Source organism: Streptopelia decaocto (genome assembly GCF_964273445.1).
Source record: "Streptopelia decaocto genome assembly, chromosome: 13".
In the NCBI taxonomy this organism is placed as follows: Eukaryota; Metazoa; Chordata; class Aves; order Columbiformes; family Columbidae; genus Streptopelia; species Streptopelia decaocto.
The window spans coordinates 3,878,368-3,900,964 of record NC_138668.1 but is presented as its reverse complement, the minus strand read 5'-3'; the positions used below and the strand labels follow the sequence as shown (position 1 = coordinate 3,900,964).

At 42.4% G+C, this 22,597-nt stretch overlaps 1 protein-coding gene across 5 annotated transcripts in view; it reads left to right on the top strand.

Annotated features, from left to right (window-relative positions):
• Positions 1 to 21,012, top strand: part of SMURF1 (SMAD specific E3 ubiquitin protein ligase 1) — a 44,633-nt gene extending 23,621 nt beyond the window's left edge. The window contains exons 2-18 of one of the 5 annotated variants that reach the window (XM_082064983.1): positions 1,108 to 1,146; positions 1,803 to 1,911; positions 2,493 to 2,626; positions 2,719 to 2,784; positions 3,655 to 3,730; positions 4,087 to 4,325; positions 5,128 to 5,212; positions 7,254 to 7,400; positions 9,137 to 9,341; positions 9,613 to 9,716; positions 11,281 to 11,395; positions 12,326 to 12,504; positions 13,363 to 13,500; positions 13,872 to 13,992; positions 15,481 to 15,682; positions 16,486 to 16,561; positions 17,309 to 21,012. In XM_082064983.1, the coding sequence (XP_081921109.1) occupies positions 1,108 to 1,146; positions 1,803 to 1,911; positions 2,493 to 2,626; positions 2,719 to 2,784; positions 3,655 to 3,730; positions 4,087 to 4,325; positions 5,128 to 5,212; positions 7,254 to 7,400; positions 9,137 to 9,341; positions 9,613 to 9,716; positions 11,281 to 11,395; positions 12,326 to 12,504; positions 13,363 to 13,500; positions 13,872 to 13,992; positions 15,481 to 15,682; positions 16,486 to 16,561; positions 17,309 to 17,408 (2,135 nt within the window). In that variant the 3' untranslated portion in view covers positions 17,409 to 21,012. Of the gene's footprint in view, positions 1 to 1,107; positions 1,147 to 1,802; positions 1,912 to 2,492; positions 2,627 to 2,718; positions 2,785 to 3,654; positions 3,731 to 4,071; positions 4,326 to 5,127; positions 5,213 to 7,253; positions 7,401 to 9,136; positions 9,342 to 9,612; positions 9,717 to 11,280; positions 11,396 to 12,325; positions 12,505 to 13,362; positions 13,501 to 13,871; positions 13,993 to 15,480; positions 15,683 to 16,476; positions 16,562 to 17,308 lie in introns of those variants that run through there. The other 4 variants (XM_082064982.1, XM_082064981.1, XM_082064980.1 and 1 more) reach the window with 4 other exon arrangements.
• Positions 21,013 to 22,597: the final 1,585 nt, after the last annotated feature.

Below are 22,597 nucleotides of genomic sequence, written 5' to 3'. Positions count from 1 at the left end.
ACGTGAGGTGAGGCGGTTTTTATTCTGCTGCCTGTGTTAGGTGGGAAATGTTGCTTTGTTGAGAGATGGAATTCTAGTAGAAATGTAAATATATCTATATATATATAGATATATATATATATTTAAAAGGATTGTTCCCACAAATACCACATCTTCACTTTCCCCAATACAAAGAAAGATCCCAACTGGGTGGGAAAGGCACTACCTCAAAAATAGTTGGGTCTTCTAGAGTTCTCTTCCTCTCTTGGATCCTAGTTTTACATTAGTTAGAGCTCTAATATTTTCATCATTGGCCCCGTGGTTATTTTTACTGGCCTGTTAGAAGAATTTAATGGACACCGAACAACTTGGGTTGCTGAGATTGTACTGAGCGGTCCTTATTGAAAAGCAAAATTAAGCTTGTAGCTGATAATAGACATAGGAGAAATGGAGATTGATGTGAGTTTCCTGATCTAATTTATACTTAAACTACTGCGCTATTAAGTAGAATTGGAGAGAGGGAAACGATGTCTCGTTTGTGGCTCTTTCATAGGAAAACACACTGATGCCATTTTTTTATCACCACATTATTTTTCTGCTGAGCGAGGCCCTGCTGTACTTCCCACAGAACCTATTGGTATTTGCAAACTGTTTACACCGCTATAGCGTATTTCCCATGTTTTGTTTTACAAGGTATCACGTACCTTTAGTGTGCAAAGAGCAGTTTGCGCTGTATTTGACAGGACTTAGCGCGGGGGTCTCTGCCAGGAGTCCCACAACCATCCTTGGCTCAGAAACTGGTTCTAAAATAGGCGGGTTCTGAGACAACAAACAAAATTCTGCTTTACTATTCATGTAAACATGCACTGTAAGCAAACTAGGGTTGGACACCAAGAGGCATTCATTAAGTCTTCTGCATATTGTAGCAATAGAACAAAAGCAAAGTGGTTTTTTTTCTTTATGTAAATACATATTCCAATCACAGATAAAGAAAACAACACTCCTATTTCATATTTGAGTGATTTTTTTAATGACTTATGATCAGGTAGTTTTGTAGCTGGTGTGATTGCTGGAAAAACAATTTTTATATGGTTTTAAGATGTCTTTATCTGCTCTTTTGTTTTGCAGTGTTATGTGCCAAGAATCTTGCAAAGAAGGACTTCTTCAGTGAGTATGCCCTGACTGTATAACTTTCCGCTCTTGATTAATCAGGTTGATTTGTAGAATGTGCATTACTGTCGTGGCTCATCGATGTGTGCCCTTTGTTCTGCGGGTCCATTCTTGCGGTAACGTTGTGTTACTACACGAGTACCCGTTACCCTGAGTTGTACTTAGAGAGCGTAGACTCCAGAGTTAGAAAAACCCAAGAACTCAAAAATTCTAGTTGGAACGATGAGAGCACAAGCGTGTTGCTGCTTCCAGTTCTGTGCGCTACCAAGAGCGTCCATCCCAAAGATGCCTCTGTTTGTAAAGCGTGCCAAGGGTGCCGGTAAAACATCCCAGCGCCGCAGTCTCAATATTCTGTTAAGGACTGAATAAAAATCACAGCTTATCAGTATGCATGGGTCACTGTTAAATTAAGCACATTTAACCTTTTGTTTTTTAAAAGCTTTCACAATGTTTGGCAGGTACCAATCTGTGTGACGGAAGTTCATTATCTAATTAAGAACTCAATTCTCCATTTTGGATTTACTAAAGCAGTTTGGGGACAATGGCAGCTTCCCTTTCTTGAGGGGGGAACAAGCAGGAGCTCATGATATTGTCATCCTGGAAGCAACAAGCTCCGAAGCATGTTGTTTAACAGCACCTTTTCCCTTCCACAGGACTTCCCGACCCGTTTGCAAAAATAGTTGTTGATGGGTCAGGTCAGTGCCATTCAACTGACACTGTGAAGAACACGTTGGACCCCAAGTGGAACCAGCATTACGACCTGTGAGTTGTTCATAAAGACACGACTCAAAAATGATTTATCTAATAAGCAGAATGCAGGGGTTACGCTGCATCTTCATTTTGTGTTAGTGAGAAGCGTCACATTTGCTGAGGAGGACTGATTTTTTGCAAGCAGAAATTACCTGTTAATGAAGGTGTTTGAATTTGGAAATATTTGGGTGTCAGGCACACAGCACAGCTGCTTAGGCTGAGCTCTGCTGGAGCAGTGCAGTCCAGCTTATACAAAAGATTGTCCTTGTTACAGTGATTTATTTCCTTCAGTTTATTAGAAACATAAATTTGACAGTTCTGTACATTAATCAGCTTGTTGCGTAGCTTTTAATGAGGCTGTCTGTAGTTAAATTCATGCTGCAGCCATATCAATTTAACGTGCTGTGTGAAATCGTAGCGCAGTAATTAATTAATAACACCATTTCAGGCTTAAGCACTTCTGTATTTATAATAAAGCAGCATGACCAAGGTACTAAAATGTATCAGAATTTGTACCAAATAAAGCATAAATTCTGTGGAGTGGAAAGAGGTTATTTTTTCTAAAATTGCTCTTCTAATATGTATTTTTCTAGATATGTGGGGAAGACAGATTCTATAACCATCAGCATATGGAACCATAAAAAAATCCACAAGAAGCAGGGAGCTGGCTTCCTGGGGTGCGTGCGGCTCCTCTCCAACGCCATCAGCAGGCTAAAAGATACTGGATGTAAGAGCAATTCCTACCTGGTGCGATCAAGAACCTTCCTGCCTTTTATCTACACGCAGGATTTTGTTGATCTTTCCAATTCTCATTTGCAGACCAACGTTTGGATCTATGCAAACTAAACCCCACGGATACCGATGCCGTACGAGGCCAAATAGTGGGTAAGAATACTCTCGGCTAAACCTTTATCTTGTTGAGTAAATTACTATATGGACAAATGATGTATTAAAAAAAAACCAAACTTGTAGTCATTAGTGCTTCTGTGCCTTTTCTGTGGTGTTTCTTCTGACTTTAATGGGATTAAATCATATTACCCGAAAAAATTTATGTTGTGCTCCTACATAGGAGTTTGTTTTCTCTCAGTTGATAGTGGGAAACAATATTACTAAGAGGGAATATGTCTGGCAAAGGTTCTAATGCAGCTCTGGAAGGGTAAACATGACTGTGAGACTGCATTAGGGCTGAGGCGACAGGCAAAGATAATCTTACATGGAAAAGAGGATCTGGAGGAATTAACAGGAAATTTGCCAATTACTGGTTTGATACCTTGGACTCATGCAACCCATTTCCAAATTTCAACAGGACAGTGCTAGTTTTATGACTCATTTACCCCATCTTACATCATTTTGCTGCCCTCCAACCCAGGCTTTTCATTGATAAATAAATACATTTGGCAAAATCCAAATTCTCACCGTCATGATGACATCTAGTGGTGAGCAATTCCTTTCCAGCTGACCTTTCAGGGTCCTCGTGAAACACAGATGTAAACCCTGACATTTAATACTTACAGAAATAGACTCAGCTTAAGTTTTGATGTTGTGATGCCTCCGCTTTCTCTTCTCCATTGTTAAAAAAAACAATGAACTTCAGGGTTATAGAATGAGCTTTGGTAAGTGATGTGCTCTCGAGCAGGATATAGCTTTCCTTAATATTTTCCCCTGTATAAATGTGGATTGTTTGGCTTTATGTTATTTTTAAGGGAACACTTGTTCTTTTATTATTAAGTTTCATTTGTTTGGTCTTTATTTCAGTCAGTTTACAGACACGGGACAGAATAGGCACAGGAGGTTCCGTAGTAGACTGTAGAGGGCTTTTGGAGAATGAAGGGTAAGGATTGCTTTCTTTACACTCCATTAGAAAAATGGTTTATATCTGGAAATCATGTCATTAACACTAGAAATATTAAATACCAGTGTGACTAATATATTGTGTGGGAATATGTCTCCAGTAGTAAGATTATAGCTGGATACTTACTTGAAGTAAATAAGCTGAACTGGGTAGATTTGGTATTTTTGCGTTACGGGTGCTTCCAGCACTTCCATTTGAGGTGTGAAAACATTGAGAAAGTGGTGTATCTTGTTTTAAAAGTTGCCATGTTTGAAGTAATGGAGAGAGAGAGCGAAACGGTGATTTCCGCATTCATGTCTCTGTGATGGAAACTCTTGAAGTTTCCCCATTTTCAGAACGGTTTATGAAGATTCCGGGCCGGGGAGGCCGCTGAGCTGCTTTATGGAGGAACCAGCCCCATACACAGACACTACGGGCGCTGCTGGGGGAGGCAACTGTCGCTTCGTCGAGTCCCCCGGGCAGGACCAGCGGCTCCAGGCCCAGCGGCTGCGGACGCCTGAGGTCCGAGGTCATGTACAGACACCTCAGAACAGGCCCCACGGTCACCAGTCGCCTGACCTACCAGAAGGCTACGGTAAGACTTTTCCAGAACTAGAAACCTGGAGCTTTCCCTAAAGACTTAAGAGAAAAATTCTCCCGTTTTAATAAAGAGATGCGTTTTACCTGTTAGAACGTGCGGCATCCGTCTACATCTAATGGGCTGCATTTTGGAAAAGGAACTGAGCGGCGCAGATGGGAGTTTGAGATTGGCTAATTAGCAGTTGGTTACGCCAGGATACACGGAGGGGTTGATGGTAAATTAAACATGAGTTTGTGGTATGATGCTGTTGCAGAACATTCACTGCTAATCTTGGCTGCGTATCTAGGGAGAACGAATGTCAAGAGCTCTTTAAACTAGAGCAGAAATGCTATTTTTTCCTTCCCCTTTGGCATGTTGTGTAGGTTTGAGCCCACATTTGAGAAAAGATCAGGAAAATACAAAAGCAACAAAGAAGCCAGTAGTACAGAGGATTAGGGAGGATAAGATTAAGGAGAATTTAAATCTCGGAAAAGAGCACACCAAATCTAGGAGTAAAGAAATCCAGTTTGGGGGTTTGGCTTGTCTCAAGATCTAAAAATAAAAATGCAAACTAAAACATACTGGTGTATGGATTTGTGAGTTTCAGAAAGAACACTGAAATGTGTACTCAAGTGAATTTGTGAAGAAAGTGTGTAAGGACAAAGCAGCCCCTGCTGCAAGAGATCAGGTGGGATGGATCAAGGACTTTCTCGTAGCTCCGACAGAAAGCTCATGTGTGAATGTCTCTGAACAAACTGTTTATTCTGATTTATTTTCAGATTTGTCATTAGGAATAATCTTTCTTCCCTTTCCATAGAACAAAGAACAACGGTACAGGGACAGGTTTATTTTTTGCACACGCAGACTGGAGTCAGCACGTGGCATGACCCGAGGATACCAAGGTATGTATCTAGAGTTACAACGTCAGGTTCTTTAGTTTATGTGTGTATGGCAGTGAGCTGTATCTTTAACAGCAAAAATCTACGATGTGGCCTGGCTAAATTTAAAGGGAGACCTACAAGCAGAGGAATCATTTGGGGTCTTTCAAGTTACCTTTTCACCAAATGTTAAGAATTGCTCTTTTTGAAAGAAAGAGTTGTCTACTTGTGATTCATTTCAAACAAAAGGGAAGAAATATGTAGCCCTTCAGGAATTCCCGTTTGACACATTCTTCCTAAAATGTTCATGTGACTTTGTTTTTTGATGAAGCTACAGATTTCTGAATCTTACCTATTTTTTTGTATGAAAACAGTTTGGACTGCAAATTGAATGAAAAAGTGACTCCTTCCTCAAAGCCATTGTTTCTTGAGTATCGAACTTTTGCTCTATTAGTGCTCACTTATATAGAACTGAAGGAGAGATTACTGGTCATCTTTAAACTTGGAGTGGTGTTGAGGTTTTTTATGCTTTAGACCCATGATTTGCAGCTAGAAAATTTGAATCCTCCACATGATTAACTGAGTAAAGCCTCTTTAAACCTTAACCTGCAGTTAATCCGGGTCTTTGTGACTCAGGTCTGGTGCTGTTCCTTGAGGAGCTCTGAATCTGGGCTGTTCTCTGGACCACCTGCACACCGGATTCTAGGGGGAATAATACATGATAATACATGAATGTGATACGGGATATTAGAAAAATGATATAACATGGTGATATAAAAGTGTTGATAAAACCACAGTGTGTGGAAGGATATGAAAAATAAAGTTGAGAGAGAGAGAAAATAGGTGATGTTAGATTAGCTGGTATCATTGGGAGAACATTCACTCATGTAATTTGTGTCAGGCTTGTGTGCCCAGAGCTTTGTCTCTTCTTCAAGTGATGCTGGTTGGTCTGATAAAAGGTGCCGCTGCTTCTCACAACAAATCTTAGAGCCAGGTTTTCAGGACCAGCAATGTCAGTGGGCACAACAGTGTCTTGTGAGCCGCGGTCGCTCTGATTTGAGCTCAAGGCGGCTTTCCTACTCCCAAGTTGCCGTGCAAAAACCTAACCTTGGCATTTAGCACAGATGGAGGTTAAAACTTGCTGTAATCAGATCTCTAAAGTACTTTCAGATGCACAGCTGATTGAAACAAATGTTTTCAAGCATAATCTCCTTTAAGGAGCCTAACAAAGGCTTGTCTGTCTGCCCCTGTATCCCCGGCTGCCTTGTGCTCCCTCTGACGCTGTTGGAGCCTTTGGTGTGTTTCTACCTTTTCTAAAGTTTCTCAGTTTACCCATTTATACTGATGTTGCACGGTTAGATTTAGGTAACGAAATACATAGAGGGGTGTCTCCAGCCCTGGATAAAAGATGAATCCATGCCAGCTGTCTAGAGAATACTTTGCTTAACAATAGCTTTTCTATCTAAAAATAAACTTGTTTTCCTCCTTCCTTTTCTTGCCATTCTTAGTGTTTTCCACTGCGCTGTCTGGGCTCTTAAGTGCTTTCAACTTTGTGGGTGTAAATACATCCTATGTATTGAATTCAAATACAACCTTAAAGCGAATGACAACCTTTAGCAGCACTTAGAATGAGACCAAACATTGATCTAGGATGAAAGGGGTGAATGTGTTGGTAAAGCCTTACTCTCAATGTTTTAGAAGTCAAATAGTTAGGATTTTAACCTTGTCTAATTAACGAGGTGATTGTTTTTAGACGTGATTTTAGTATTTGCCTGCCTTAGCTTCTTAACTTACTGGGGTCTTTGGAGACCCAATGGATGGTGCAGAGGCCTTTGCTTAATTGTTTGGTTTTCTGCGCGTGGATCACATTAGTGTTAACGGGATTTTTTGTATGAAGTTTTTGCTATGAAAAAATGTCTTTTCCTCTTTTTCCAGCCCTCAGAAGCCCTGTCATCACCTGAATGATCCTGAAGTTGCAAATTCAAGTTATTTTTAAACTGTATGGATTTGGTGCTTTCAAAGCCTTTCAAACACAGGAAATGGTTTTGTTTGTTTTTCTTCTTAGAGACCTTAACAGTGTGAATTGTGATGAACTGGGACCTTTGCCTCCAGGTTGGGAAGTTCGAAGTACAGTTTCGGGAAGGATATATTTTGTAGATCACAACAACAGAACCACACAATTCACAGATCCACGGCTACATCACATCATGAAGTAAGAACCTTGCTTAAACCTTTTATTTTTGTCCAATTTTAACTATAGTTTGAGCATCAGGAGGGGCTGAAAAACGGCACGATAACGATATTGGGGAACAGATGCAACCAGTGCTCTAGTCAGAGCCTGAGCATTTGTTCTCAGTGCTGGTTTTATCTAAACCCTTTTGCAGAGACTCTTCAAAAAAGTTTTTACTATGCTTTGCAGTGCTCAGGTTTGAGGGAGGGCTTCCTTATTTCAGCACAACGCTGATCTCTTTAAACTGGTTTGACACAATTACCCCAAGCTGTGCTGGAGTGAACATACATTGTGGAAATGCTGGGCTGTGGGGCAGAGGCTCTGCCAGGCGCTTCCACCACCATCAGCTCCTGCCTTTCTGGATCAGCAGTTCTAGTTCGGTGCTGGACCCAAACTGGCTTCGTCGAGCTCCAGACAACACGAATATCAAGCCAGCTGGAGTCTGGTGCTGTGCACAGCTGGCTCGGGTTTAGCAGAATTTAATAAGCTCAAGCTCTGCATCCTGCAAAGGCAGCTGAACTGTTGGAGAAGCAGCCCTGGAGCAGCCTGGCAGTGCTTCTTGTGCCCAAGATCAGACTTTTTTCCTGGCACTGGCTTATCTGTGCTTGAAGCCAGCTGGGGAATCTTTGTATCAAAAAATAATTTCTCCACAAGCCAAATAAAGCACTGATTGATAAATATAGTTGAATGTATGAAGCTGGAGCTATTTGGGACAAGTACATCTTTCTCGTTTAATAACCATAGGTGCAGTACTTCCACTGTGTCAGGAATCCCCAGCGTTATTTTGCATGGAGCTGGAATAAAATCCATGACAGCTGTTAGATGGTTCCACTTAGGAAGCTGCTGTTTGTTTCATTAGAGGTCTCTCTTTGTGTTCTGCTCTTGGAAGTTGTCTCCGAATGGGGGAAACACTGCAGAAACTTTTTAATTACTGCTTAGTCAGCATTCAGTGATCGTACTCCACAGCCTTCTCACAATCACAGAAGCCCAGAGTGTCAGGGGTTGAAGGGACCTGGAAAGCTCATCCAGTGCAATCCCCGCATGGAGCAGGAACACCCAGATGAGGTTACACAGGAAGGTGTCCAGGCGGGTTGGAATGTCTGCACAGAAGGAGACTCCACAACCTCCCTGGGCAGCCTGGGCCATTGTTCAGTCAGCCTTACTGAGAAGAAGTTTCTTCTCAAATTTAAGTGGAACCTGTTGTGTTCCAGTTTGAACCCATTACCCCTTGTCCTGTCATTGGTTGTCACCGAGAAGAGCCTGGCTCCATCCTTGTGACATTCACCCTTTATATATCTGTAAACATTAATGAGGTCACCCCTCAGTCTCCTCTTGTCCAGCTCCAGAGCCCCAGCTCCCTCAGCCTTTCCTCACACGGGAGATGCTCCACTCCCTTCAGCATCTTCATTGCCCTGTGCTGGACTCTCTGCAGCAGTTCCCTGTCCTTCTGGAACTGAGGGGCCACAACTGGACACAATATTCCAGATTCCAATGTATTGCCATATAAAAATTGAAATTAAAAATGTCGAAACTCTTTATTGTAAATATGTGTTTCTACATCCCCGAATACAGGGTAACGATGCTGTGGAACTCACCCAGCTAAATATGCATTTCACTCCAGGTTCCTCTTGGAGAAGCTTGATCAGTTCTTCCATCGTTGTTTTACATATTCCTTTTGATTATGCTTCTCGAATAAATACGTTACTTCCCTTTCAAAGCCATCAATGCCAGCTGAAAGAGCCCAGCCAGCAGGCTCTGCCAGCTCCGAACGAGGGCTCACTAGAAGATGGCGAGGAGTTGCCTGCACAAAGATATGAAAGAGACTTGGTACAAAAGTTGAAAGTTCTTCGACATGAGCTCTCTCTTCAGCAACCACAAGCTGGTCACTGTCGCATCGAAGTATCCAGAGAGGAAATATTTGAGGTATTTGATTGACTTGTCACTACTAATGGCAGCTTTTGTCACTCAATAGTTAAGTAAAACTGATCTTGAATTATAGCAGCTCTGCTTCATGAGGGAGGCAGTGAATATGACCAAGTATTAACGGAGCCGTGCTTGGAATTTGCTTTAGATTAGCACGTTAGCAGAATAATGTCTTGTGTAGCTGAGTAACTATGTATTACAGTAATGTATCTTAGTAGACTCAATTACAGAAAGGAAATAAAATGTCTGATTGTAAAAAATACACCTGTAGGAATCCTACCGTCAGATAATGAAGATGAGGCCAAAGGACTTGAAAAAGAGGCTTATGGTGAAATTTCGAGGAGAGGAAGGCCTGGATTATGGAGGAGTAGCAAGGTGAGATTTGGGGGGTTGTCTGACACCTTTTAACTGTAAAATTATCCTTAAAGCAACCCATGGCTGATATAATTCCCTTTCAAATTATCTGTTCATGGTGTGTGTAAGTTATTTGTGGTCTAGTGTATAGGTAGTGTTTGTAGCTTCGGTGTTCACATCATGGTAGATTGGAATGTGGAAATGTGATTTATCAGTTGTCCCGCAGCCCTCCTGTTGTCAAAGGCTCACACTAAATCAAATGGCACAACTTGTGTTTGCAAACATTACTGGAATTAAGGCCAGATCGAGGTGTTTCTGTTTCCACTCTTCCCCATAGGTACTCTGGTTTCATCACCAGTACCCGCTGAGTGTAAAAGGCTTGTTCAGGTTTGGTTATTGATCTTATTGGAGAAAGTGCTGATCCCAGCAATAGGCTCCACTCTCATAACTGAAAGTGCGATCTGCTCAAATTGTGAGATCTTTCAAGAAGCGTATAGACTATGGAGCAAAATCCAAATCACAGTAAAGTTTTGTTAAATACACCTGTCTGATTTCCAGTGAATGGATTGTGAAGAAAGAGGCTCCTTTATGTTATGTCTCAGCCACATTCAGGGGAGTCCTCTGGTCTGTTGGAGCAGGAATGGAAATGACCTGATCCTAAACAAAGGCTAAAATTTTGGAGATGATTTGCCTCCCTCTTAAAAATAATAATTCCCTGTGGGTCATATCAGATCTGAAGTCGATTGTAACTTCAGTAATTTCTCAATCCACAAAAGCTGCATCACCCACTGAGGTCTCTTTTAGGAACCCATTGCTGGACGAAGGAGAGAAGTTGAAACATTCTGAGCTGCTGTACCTGAGGCAACCTTGAGTGTCTCTGCTGTTGACATCCCGTTGCCCTGATGGTTTTCATAATTGATTTTCATAATTGCTCCCTCTGAATATTTTGGACCTGGGATGGCTTTCCAAATTTAATAATCACGGGGTATTTGTCATGATGAGTTGGGAGGTCAGAAACAGCTTGAGTTCCATTCCAGTCCTTGTATGTTACTGAGGTGAGAGAATTTACCTAACCCCCCTCTTTTAATGCATTTGGTCTCTCTGCCCCTTCTGGGCTGTCTGCTGAAAGCAGAGATTCCCTAGTCATCAAGCATTTGCAGAAGAACAGCTTTTCTAAAGACCTTCAGTGACTGAACCGATTTTAAACAGCCAATTTTGTGAACATTTCTTTATCCTGCACGGGTGGCACAGGAGTGAGTCTCTCAGTCTCCAAAACACAGAACTCTGTACAAAGGCAGGATGGGTTTGGAAGTGGGTCTTGTTCAGACTCAAGTTGTTGATGGTCTAACAGCTTGTTAGTTAATCCCTTCAGTACTTCTAAACTTGAACAAGTCTGTCTGTGAGGGGAGTGAGACACTTTATAGGTTTTTAAGTGTACCTTTTTGGTCTGCAAATGGAGGGCAGGACAAGGTGATCTGATTTTGAAACAAGTATTTCGTAACTGATGACTAGTTTGATTCACAGTGACTGTGTTGTCTGAAACTGAAGTGGAAGTTGCACCTAAAATACTTTCTCTTTTTTTCAGAGAATGGTTGTACTTGCTGTGCCATGAAATGTTAAATCCCTATTACGGACTCTTCCAGTACTCTACAGATAATATTTACATGCTGCAAATCAACCCAGACTCTTCTATCAATCCTGTAAGTGTTAACTTCTGAGCAACATACCTGCTTTAACAGACGTTCCCTGCAGCTTTTGTCAGAGCTGTTCTTCCGTGACAAGAGCATAACCTGATGGGTGAAGCAGAAAGTGTTAATGAGTCTTCCATTGATGCAGTATGGAGCAGAGAGGTTTGTTCAGAAATGACAAACACAAGAGAGGAGATATCCTTTGATAAACATCTGATTTCTCTGAGGCTCCTCGGATTCTGAGATGATGTCCAGGAGTGAAATTCATCATCGCGGGCGGTTGTGTGAGCAGCATCATGTCCTGAGCATCTTCCCCCTGTTGGACCTTGTGTGCCCTTTCTCAATAAGCTGCTGTGTTCGTTTGTTGGGGTTTTTTTCTCCTCACTGGAGGATTTGTATTGATGCAGACACTAAAAGGAGCCACAATTCTGTATTATTACAGGGGTATTTTTCCTGAGATGACATTTCCTGACATTTACTCTGTAAGACAGAGGGAGACAGATCGGAAGAATCTCAGCCATAGGACTTAGGCCTCAGTTTTCCAAAATCAGTTTATAAGCAACATGGAGGGAGCGAGCACACGGCCTGCTTCCTCAGGAGCAAAAGGGTTTTGATGGTCGAACAAACGATAAACTAATTTGTTTGGAATTGTCATATCTTGGATTCTGAGGGATTTATGTGGTTTTTCGTTTCAGGAGTTTTGCGCTTTGAGAGGTCTAGAGCACTTGTATCCAATGTATTGGTTAGGTAATGCGCAGAGACTTGTTTGAGGCATTTAATCATTAAACGCTTCTGTTCTTGGTTATGCCATGAGGAAAACGGTGGCTCCTCTTGCCCAGAGGGTTGCAGAAAACGTGACCGAACATACAACTGATGGTGTAGATGTAACCACAAGATGTCAGTGTCTTCCCACTCCCTGATTTTTTTCTCCCCTCCCTTCAGGACCATTTGTCTTATTTCCATTTTGTTGGTCGGATAATGGGTTTGGCTGTGTTCCATGGACACTATATCAACGGGGGTTTCACAGTTCCCTTTTACAAACAGCTTCTGGGGAAACCCATTCAGCTCTCCGATCTGGAATCTGTTGACCCAGAATTACACAAAAGTTTAGTCTGGATTTTGTAAGTACTGTATTTATATATTACCTCGCTGTAGAGAGGATGGGGTAGAGTATGTTGGCAATAGTGAGATAAAGCTTTATAGAAAATGTTTGCCAAAATTTTGTAATGGGGGAGGTATGTACAAAATGATTAAACTGTTGTTTCTTTGTCAAAAAGCTCAAGGTACTTGAAGAAAAGTTCTCATTGCAAACTCTGTGTTAACTCTCCTTGCAGCAGAGTAGATACTAAATTGTTGAACGATGCATGGGTGTGGTAGAATATCACAGTATCAAAATCCAAAGTCAGGACAGAGTTCTGAGGGAAAGAACAGCTTTGTTCAAAAGAAAACTAACTTGGATTAAAATGGAAATAAATAGAAGTCATTTGGGCCTCTGTACTCTTAGAGTTCAGGAAAAAATCCAACACGTAGTGTAGCTTGGAGACTCCTCAGCACCGCTTTGCATTAGCTCAGGGTTTTTTTTTTTATTAAACGCTCTTTTGAATTTTATATTTAAAGTTACCTGGTCTCTTCCATGCTTCACACCAATACGCAACAGCAGATCAGTTTATTGCTCTGTGTCTGTACATATATGTGTGCGTGTTTGTGTATGTAGGGTTTCATTATTTCTTCATTATCCTGAGTAATACTAGAATTAGAATAGTGAGGCTGAGATATCTGGTCGGGCTCTTCAGGATGCATTAAGCTACACAGAAATCGGTGATGGTGGAAATGTTCCTCTGGTGGTGTGAAATGCAGGTGGCGAGTTACTACGTTTATCCCGAAGGCTAAATGTTCAAATAACAAACTGTCAGCATCGCCACTGAGAGTTATCAAAATATCAAACCCACCAGGTTTACCCTCTGTCTTTGTGTTGCCAGAGAGAACGATATCACCCCGGTTCTGGACCATACGTTCTGTGTGGAACACAACGCTTTTGGGCGGATTTTACAGCACGAACTCAAACCAAACGGCAGGAATATTCCAGTGACAGAAGAGAACAAGAAAGAATATGTCAGGTATTGCAGAACAGAAATATATCCTGCAAATGCAGTGGCAAGAAAATAGTAAAGAGATTAATTTTTTTTAATATAGTGGAGCTAATGAAGTAAGTGTTTTGTGGGGAAATACTTGAGTCATAAATGACATAAGCATTTTCACACAATGTTCTGTTGTAAGACCTGGGAAGGTGAAGCTGTGAATTGTACTTTGTTTTTTCTCACCATAATTAATTGTTGATGGAAAAAGGAACTGATAAGCACTTCTTTCATAATACAAAATGTGTGTATTAAAACAAGTTCCTCTGTCAAACGAGCACTTTCCAGCACTGCTGTAAAAAGCCCAGTCCTATCCAGCTCATCATCCCTGACATTTTCTTTTCCCCATGCAGGTTGTATGTAAACTGGAGATTTATGAGAGGAATAGAGGCGCAGTTCCTGGCTCTGCAGAAAGGTTTTAATGAACTTATTCCTCAACATCTCCTTAAGCCTTTCGACCAGAAGGAACTTGAGGTATATGTTTTACCCACATGGAATATTGTTTCGTAATTTGTCTGATCCACAGTCAAGCACTGATTTAAAGCAAAACAAACCAACAAAACTGATTCCAACGTACCTACCAGAAAGCTGTATATTTGTTTAACCAAACCCCTTTTTTGTTTATTCTAGACATTCTTTAGGTTAATGTTATTGAGAGGGCCACTTAAACGGGGCAAGGCAAATACAGCGTGTTGTCTGACTAAGGACTGATGCTTGCAGCAGGTGGTCTGGGCAGGGAGGGAGTGCTGCACATTTGGGGAACTGTTGGCAAGACCTTACATGTTTTCTGCCCCAGAACTTGTGTTTTTCGATAACTCTCTTCCTACATGGCTGTTCTTGTATGCACAGGGACTAAAATAGAAGTGTAAAGCATACAGAAAATAAATTAATTTGTCTTCTCATTTAATCCTGAGGTGCAAAATGCTAGCCCTTAAAATAATTCCCGTTGTAGCAGTTTTTCTCCTGTTTTTGCCTTTTTAAATAAATAAGGTAACCTGTGGAGTAGGGACCGTTTGTGGTATTAGAAGCACTAGCTGCATGCTGGTCATTCATACGCGCTAATTAATCCCATGAAGTTATTGCATTCCATTTGCCAGCTGCTTGAAAAGGCAGATTAAAAATCCATTAAATATTTCAATACTGTCTGCGTCACAACAGTCACAACTGTGCTAATAATGTAAATGAGTGCGAGTGGGTGCTGTCTTGGTGGCACAAAAAGGCAGCTGCTAAGTAGTAACTCTCAGAAATGTGAGCCTCAGTATGGAATATTAGGGGAAATTTAGAATATGACGCGCATTTTGTCTTGAGTTCTCTTTATGCCATTGATTTGTCATTGCCAGGGCAGGTTGTTAGATTCATGGCCAGCAGTGACTTTCTTTTACATTGTTTTGCAACCTGGTGTCATCTGGGGAAGAGATTGAAGTAACATGTCTGGTGTGTGTCAGAGCCTCTCCAAATGACATCAGAAAACAGATGAAAAGCTTCTGTGTCTTGTTGTGGGTTATGGAACAACAAACCAACTAGGAGGTTGCCATAAACCCAGCAAGATTCTGTCATAGTCGGTATTGGCACCTCTAGGACAGACCTGCATCAGAACAGCGATGTTGTGTAGTGGGGTAGAAGTCATCACATCTTCCCACTCTGTGCTGTGCCCTCATCACGATGTGCTGTCCTTCTCAGGTAGGACAGATTTAACAAAGCAGCTCTCAAATGGGCTGTTGACTCTAGTTTCTGGTGAAAATTCTACTCCTTGGAAATATACTCCTTGGCCTCAGTTTCATGACGGTGTAACTGGAGAGATTTACTGCCTCTTCTAAAGTTTTGGAGCATTACCATGCATCAAAAAGGCAGTTCAAGCACACAAAGAACGCTGGGCTTCGTGACATCGTTGGATGTATGTTTTTATAGCTGCAAACCTGAAACGACCCTGAACGTTAAAGCGTTTTTCTAATCCTTTAACAGCTGATCATCGGAGGCCTGGATAAGATAGACCTGAACGACTGGAAGTCAAACACACGTCTAAAGCACTGCATGGCAGACAGCAATATTGTCAAGTGGTTCTGGCAAGCGGTGGAAACGTTTGACGAAGAAAGAAGGGCAAGGCTGCTGCAGTTTGTGACGGGCTCGACGCGTGTCCCACTTCAGGGTTTCAAGGCTTTACAAGGTGACTGATGTGGAGGCCGAGTTAATCTGTGGTGGGCGACAGAGATAACAATCATGTGGTACTTACCCCCTTGTAAAATATCAGCGTATTACTGGGTAACTCAAGCACTTACAAACTTTAGATCCCAAGAGCAGTTTTTCATTTGTCAGTGGCTCTGCTGATGGTGAACACGCTTCAGCCGTTGCTGATAGTGAGAGAAGCTGGTAAATCTGTCATCGTGTTGCACGTTGACCGGTGTCAATATGAGCTTATCAGTCTCCTCCAGCTCTGTGGACTGATGTTAAAATCACTGCATGCAAGCACACACATGATTATAGAGCTGACCAAACAGCTTTTCCACATGAAAATTGTATTCCCTTAATTGTTTGGGAACAAACCATTAGACTTAAAAACAAATTTTTAATCAGAAAAGGTGGCAGTGTCCTAGACTGCTGTGATTCTCCTGGTAACGTTCCATCTGTCGGCTGATGGTAAACTGATGTTCAAAATTAAAATACACAGTTCTGTTTTACAATGAAAACCTTCTTGCACTTAAGTCTTTACATTTTTAAAGGTGCAGCTTTGCTAAAATAAAATTTAGCAGCTTTCCAAAATACTGTAAATTCAGTGTCATGAACAGCCCTGTCGCTTCTGCCGCCCCTTCACCCGCTGCAAATCTGATGTAGAGATTTAACCTGTGACATGTTCGCAGCTGGAACTGTGATTTTTCTCTCTTGCCTTTCTATGAGGAGCAAAACCTGTGTGCGTGAGTGATGGTTTGGTGAAGTGCGTTAACTAGAATGTCTGTCTGTAAGGTTCTACAGGCGCTGCAGGACCCAGACTGTTTACCATCCATTTAATAGATGCAAACACAGACAACCTTCCAAAAGCCCACACTTGGTAAGATGCAAACATTGTGCATGGCGGTGCTCGCTTTCCCTTTGTATTGCTTTAAAGGAGTCATCCCTGTTGGCCCTGGCTATGGATTAGCCCTGGGATACACAGAGATGACTCCCACGTGTCCTTTGCTAACTTGGAAACATCTGTACTCCACAGCCAGCAAAATAATCAACTTCTCTTCTTATAGCTTGTCTTCTGTACTATCTGTGGTTTTCATTTAGCCCAGAGTTGATTATTCTGGCCAGTGAGATGTTTGTAAGTGTATTTCTACATGTTCAGCAAAGGTATTCACCGAGAAATGACTCACAGCAGTGAGTCCTCACGCAGGGTTACAGAGAGTAGTTTTCAGATGTAAAATGTAGGAGAAATGCGCTCTTGGTACAGTACGGACACAGAGCTCAGCTCCGGTACGGAAGTCTCGCTCTAGCAGGGGCAGGAAATCATTTCGGCAGCGGCACATGTTGTCTGCAGGCAGAGCAGCGAGTGAGCCGCCTGCTGTCTCGCTTTATTCGCACGTCTCCTGCATCTGCCACCTGCCTCCTCCTCCCTATTAAGTTCCTATTCCTGCTGCAGACATACAGTTGTTTTTTATCTTGTCTCCTTCAGCCACTGAAGTGGCTGAGGCTTTCTTTGATTTATTTCTTTTTTACAAATTCTATCTATATTATTCGTAGCTTATCTCTATTTTTTCCCCCAATACATATTTCAGATTCATATGCTGCAATGTCTTGTTATTTTTACCTCCAGCTTTAACCGGATTGACATTCCGCCTTATGAGTCGTACGAGAAGCTTTATGAGAAGCTGTTGACAGCTGTGGAAGAGACATGTGGGTTTGCTGTGGAGTGAAAAAGCAACCAAAGGAAACAGATGCTAGCTCATGAACCACCAAATAAAAAGCTAGAAGAAGCTTGCTGTGAACTTCCTGCTAAGCTGTCTGAAGCATCGGAACTCTGGACAACTTAGAGACGGGGCTGTTGCCCTTGCGCCGCTGGTGGATGAGGGTGGGGGTAGGGGCTTTTGTTGGTGGTTTCCAACTCTTTTTTTGTTCGGTTTTGGTTTTCTCCCTTTTGTTACAATAACCCCTTCCCTCTTCTTCCATCCCCCATAAAACGAAATGCAGCCAAGTTCAGCATTTGGCTTTGGTTACACAGGATATTCTGCTAGATTTGTAACACATATTGTGATAGGGTCAGTGACCTGTGGGGTTTTTTTTTTAATAGGAGAATCAAAATGTAATTAAGAATGAGCTGGATTTACTGAGGACTTGCAGCTGGTAGCAGTACCTGGTTGGTCTGTCTTAACTCAAGCTTGAGCCCTCGTAGAGTCCGGCGGGTGCAGAGTGTCTGACTGGCACTGGAATTTGCGTTGCACATTTTAAACAGCGGTTCAAAGAGTAAACTTCTAGCAGAAAGTACCTCCACACGAACATGTAACTGAAAGGTAAAGAAATCCAAGCTCTGCCTTAGCAGGAAGCTCCCAGTGGAAGCTGTGGCTCACATTGAGAAAAGTGAAGGAATCTGGGACAGCTCAAACGGTATTGTGTGATTTCTTTTTGGTTGTCCTGGCTGAAATCTAATTGTTTTGCACATGAAAACGGTTATTTCCTCCTGCAGAATTACTTTCCATAGTTCGTTCAGATGTAAGTACCTTGCGAAGAAGCCTCGTGAGGAGGAGACGGAGGATAAAAGTCTGTTCAGTCCCAAAGCTGTGATTTCTGTACCACTGTTTTACCCGAGGTTTGTTTGTGTGACTTCAAACTGTAAGACTCTCATGGAAATCGCGAAAAGCTGAGTTAACAGAGCAGAATTCTGAAGTTTTTGGCCTTGGGAAAGGTTTATTTGGAGGTTGAGGTAAAAGGGTAAGTATACAGTGAGTACGTTTTTAAATGTTACGGAAAGCTATTGGAAGAATTTATGACTTCAGTTCTGTAGGGATGAAAATTTCTCCAGAGAGCCATATAAGGCTATTTTTTCAAATATCTGAAACTAATATTAAAAGGTTTGTTCTCTAACACATCGCTAAAACAACTTCCCAGGGGAAACAAAAGCAAATCAAATACCTGAATCACTAACATTTTTTCCAGTTTGCACACCATGATGAGACAGTATTTTAACAAATAACGCAGCTTTGGAAAGACCCAGTTACCTATCAAACGTGTCTAAACTTAAGTAAAGCAGACTTACTTGTATAGGATTTTTTTCTTTGGCAAGCCTGATTTTTAGAGAGATCCATTACTGAAACCTCTAACAGATGTGATGTTTATGGAATAGTGCATTGAAATTCAGCTGTGGGTAAGAGGTTGTTCGTAGAAGATGTCTACTGGAATACTTCTATTTTGTCTTTTTTTTAATTGACTTTGACAATAGCTTTAAACTGTGATAGGACAGAAAGTAGACATTTGTCAAAGCCCTCGTGTCTTTCTCTGTTTCGTTTGTGGTTTTCCTTTTCCCATTGACCATAATTCTTGTGATTTGTTGTTGGGAGTAAGGACTGCATCGGAGGTGTAAAATTGTACCATATTGTGCGATTTGCACGGGGTGGCTAAAGATGCTCATCCTGCAAGACTGTCCAGGAGGGGCGGATTTAGACCCACGTTCTGTAGGAATCTTCTGGCACTTGGGGACCAGTTTCTGCAGTGCTGGTTGTTGGGATGTCAATGAAACTACGTGACTCTTTTGCAGAAGAGAGAGGAAACACAACTGTCTGCAGAGGAGCATCTGTACGGTGTCGGGCCGAGTAGCAGAATCCCCACAGCCCCAGCTTTTTGATATGGCTGTGAAGTCGTACCCATTCACAGTGTGTATTTCATCCTTTCCGTACGTTTGAATGTGCAATAAACCAGTCAGATGGGGGTGGGGGGGGGAAAGGCAAAATGGATTATCGCCCAAAAGCTTTGCATGCAGTCTCATGTGGACTTTTCACTAAAAGAGTTTGAAAGAAACATGAAAAATATACTAAAGCCCACTACTAAGGAGAATCCTGTCACACAAGCTCTACATGCAGCACAGCTGGCTCAGTAAACACCAGGTGAGGTGAAGGTAAAGGCCCTTGATTTGGAGATCTGTAGGTCAAGTAGCTTCATGTCAGCGACACAGCTGGCATATGATAGTTCCTAATGTCTTTGCTAGGTCAGTGTTTGATTGAATGCACAAAATAAGAATAAGCAAGGAGTGTTGTTTTGAAAAGTCCGTCTGTTTTTTGCTGTATTTAAAAGCCCTTGTCAAGGTACCTCCTCCGTGCTGACAGTAACGAGAATAGGGCGCTGTCATTTGAATTATTTCAGTTCTCTTTTAAAACAGCTTCACCACCTCTCCCATTGCGTTGTCTTTGCAAATTTGTGCCACTTCAGTGACGATGAAGACATTTTTTGTATTGTTCTGTACACGCATTTGAGGCAGGCCTTAAAGCTGGCTGGATGGATGGATGGATGGAGGAAAATAAAGAGCTGAAGCGATGGCTGGGCCTTCCCGGGGCTGGTTTCAGGCCGGGGAAGGATGAAACGCAAACTTGGCTGGAGCCGGTGACCCTCGGAGGTCTCGGGAGCTGTTGGGATTAACCTCCGCTGTTGGAATTTGGATGTTTGTTCCCACTCGCTCTGCCAGCACTTGAACTGGTTGTTAACTTCTCAAACTTGCCCAAAGAATTACCATCGAGTCCAGTGTCCGTTTTGTCATTACACGTTCCACCTTGTAACACGGAGACTCTTGGATCTGCAGGAAGCGCAAGGTACGGCGTTGTCTTTTGTTCCTGCCCTAAAGGCAAACCCAAAGCTGGTCCGTCGGCACAGAGCTCCCGTGCTCGCCCTGATCCTGCTCATCAGCCTGTCCTACCTGCTCAGGGATGTAGGAAACCACCACTTTGCCCGTGTTGTAAATCGGGAAGAAATGAGAACATTCTAGGAACGTTAGCGTTAGCTTGGGCATTATGTTAGATGAGACCCCGCTTCACAAAAAGGCTGCTCGAAGCTCCAGGTGGTGAAATCGGCGTTAGCTCAGCAGTTCTGTACTCGGTTCAGGTCGAGGTGGTTATAAAATCCAACAGATTTTGTAAATTAATGATCCAGCCATGGGCCCTCTGGAGCCGCTGCCCAGGTCCGGGGCCGCGTGGCACAGCAAGTTCCCAGAAACACAGTATGGATCTGGTTTTAATTTGTTATCTTTTTTTTTGTTCCTCAACCACTTTATAATGTATTTTTTTAATTTATTATTTTGTAATGTCATGTTTAAGTATTGCTGCTATCCTTGTTATTCTTCCCACTGTTTTTATTGCAGATTTATTTTGTGAAAGTTGTACACTAATGTTTCATTTTATGTCTAAATCAAAGTATTTAAAGAAATACTAGTTCTATTTAATGTGGTTATGGAACCAGCTGGAATAAACAGTGATTGTATAGTAGGCTGGACCCAGGAGGTCATTTTCATTTTTGTTACATATGCAATAAACTCACAACTTTAAACTCTTGGTATCCACCGTTTTGTTTGTTAAAATATTTATGGAAGTCACAGGAAAACCGATACACTTATAATTAAGGAGTGTGGTGGTGCCGTGCGCAGCCGGGGTTGGGCTGGAGGAGGGAGGCAGCAACCACAGGAAAATATTGCTGTCAAAAATTCTGCAGCTTTACAAAATACCGAGTAAGATTAAATAAAAGATGATAATAGTGGTGTGTCTGACAGGCAGAATTCAATGTGATGAAGCCATCCAGGTGTTGGCAGTGACCGGTCGCTCATCAATACTGGGCATCGTTGTTTTCTCGCCGATGCCATTGGAGAGGCAGCACCTCTGCGGGACCTGGGAGGTCACTCGGTGCTCAAGGTGTGGAAATGCACCCGACTTAACAGATTTGTATGGGCTGCCCTGGCAGAAATCCTTCTTTCCATGTAAAACACTTTATTTCATTCACTCTTTAACCAATTAATTACCAGCATTAATCTTTTTCCCTTCTCACCGTATAACTTGTCGTGTTTGTTTGGGTTTTTTTCCAAAACCTCAGTTTTCATTAATGAAATTATAATCCCCTCCTCAATGAGAGCTGGAGAAAGATTAATTAATGCTGATGAATCTCAGCTTTCCTATTTGTTATTTTTCCTAATTAATAGTGGTTTTCAAGTGGGGGCAGATGATCTGAGGACGATCAGTGCTTGGTATCAGGTGTGCGCTGCCGCGGATCCTTCCCTCTCAATCTGAAAGGGAGGGTTTCTTTAATCTGTGCAGATTTTGTTAAAAAAGAGCGGGGGGGACACAATTCAATAATAGTTTTTTATTCTTTGAGTAACTCCGCAATGGGATCAAAACCGCTAATGTACCCACCGCCTCATTCCAGCCAGCAGCAGGGACTGAACAACTCCTGCCTCATGGTTTGGAGGAAAAACAATGCTGCGAGTCCTTCAGTGCTCTGTCAAACGCTGGTCCTGCTTTGTGTTTCTTTTAATAAATGCTTTTTGGGAAGTGTTCCTGCTTTCTGCTATTTTCTGCTATCCTTTTGGTATGTGGACGTAGCTAAAAGAGGATTCCTGCCGCCTGCTCCAGCGGCTGCAGAGGGGGTTGCTGTGGAGTGTTTGCGCCACGTGAACTTCTTGAAGACAAGATACAAAATGTTTCTCTGAAAACAATCTCACAGAGCTCAAGGAACTGACTGTCTCTTTTATGGAAGCTTGGCAAGCCCGTTAAATTCCTCAAGTTGAATTTTCCAGTCTCTGCCTGTTTCTGCAGGACGTACAAAGCCAGACGGCGAGCGGGAGCTCTGGTCTCGTAGTGGCGATTTCTGATTTATGATGATGTCCCTGTGTCCTGGGCACTGCTGAGGCCAAACCTCAAATCCTGGGGTCAGTTTTGAGCCCCTCGGGACAAGAAAGCCCTTGAGGTGCTGGAGCGAGTGGAGAGAAGGGAACGGAGCTGGCGAGGGGCTGGAGCACAAGTGTGATGGGAGCGGCTGAGGGACCTGGGGGGTTCAGCTGGAGAACAGGAGCTGAGGGGAGACCTTCTGATCTCTGAACTGCCTGAAAGGAGCTTGGAGCCAGGGGGGTCGGGCTCTG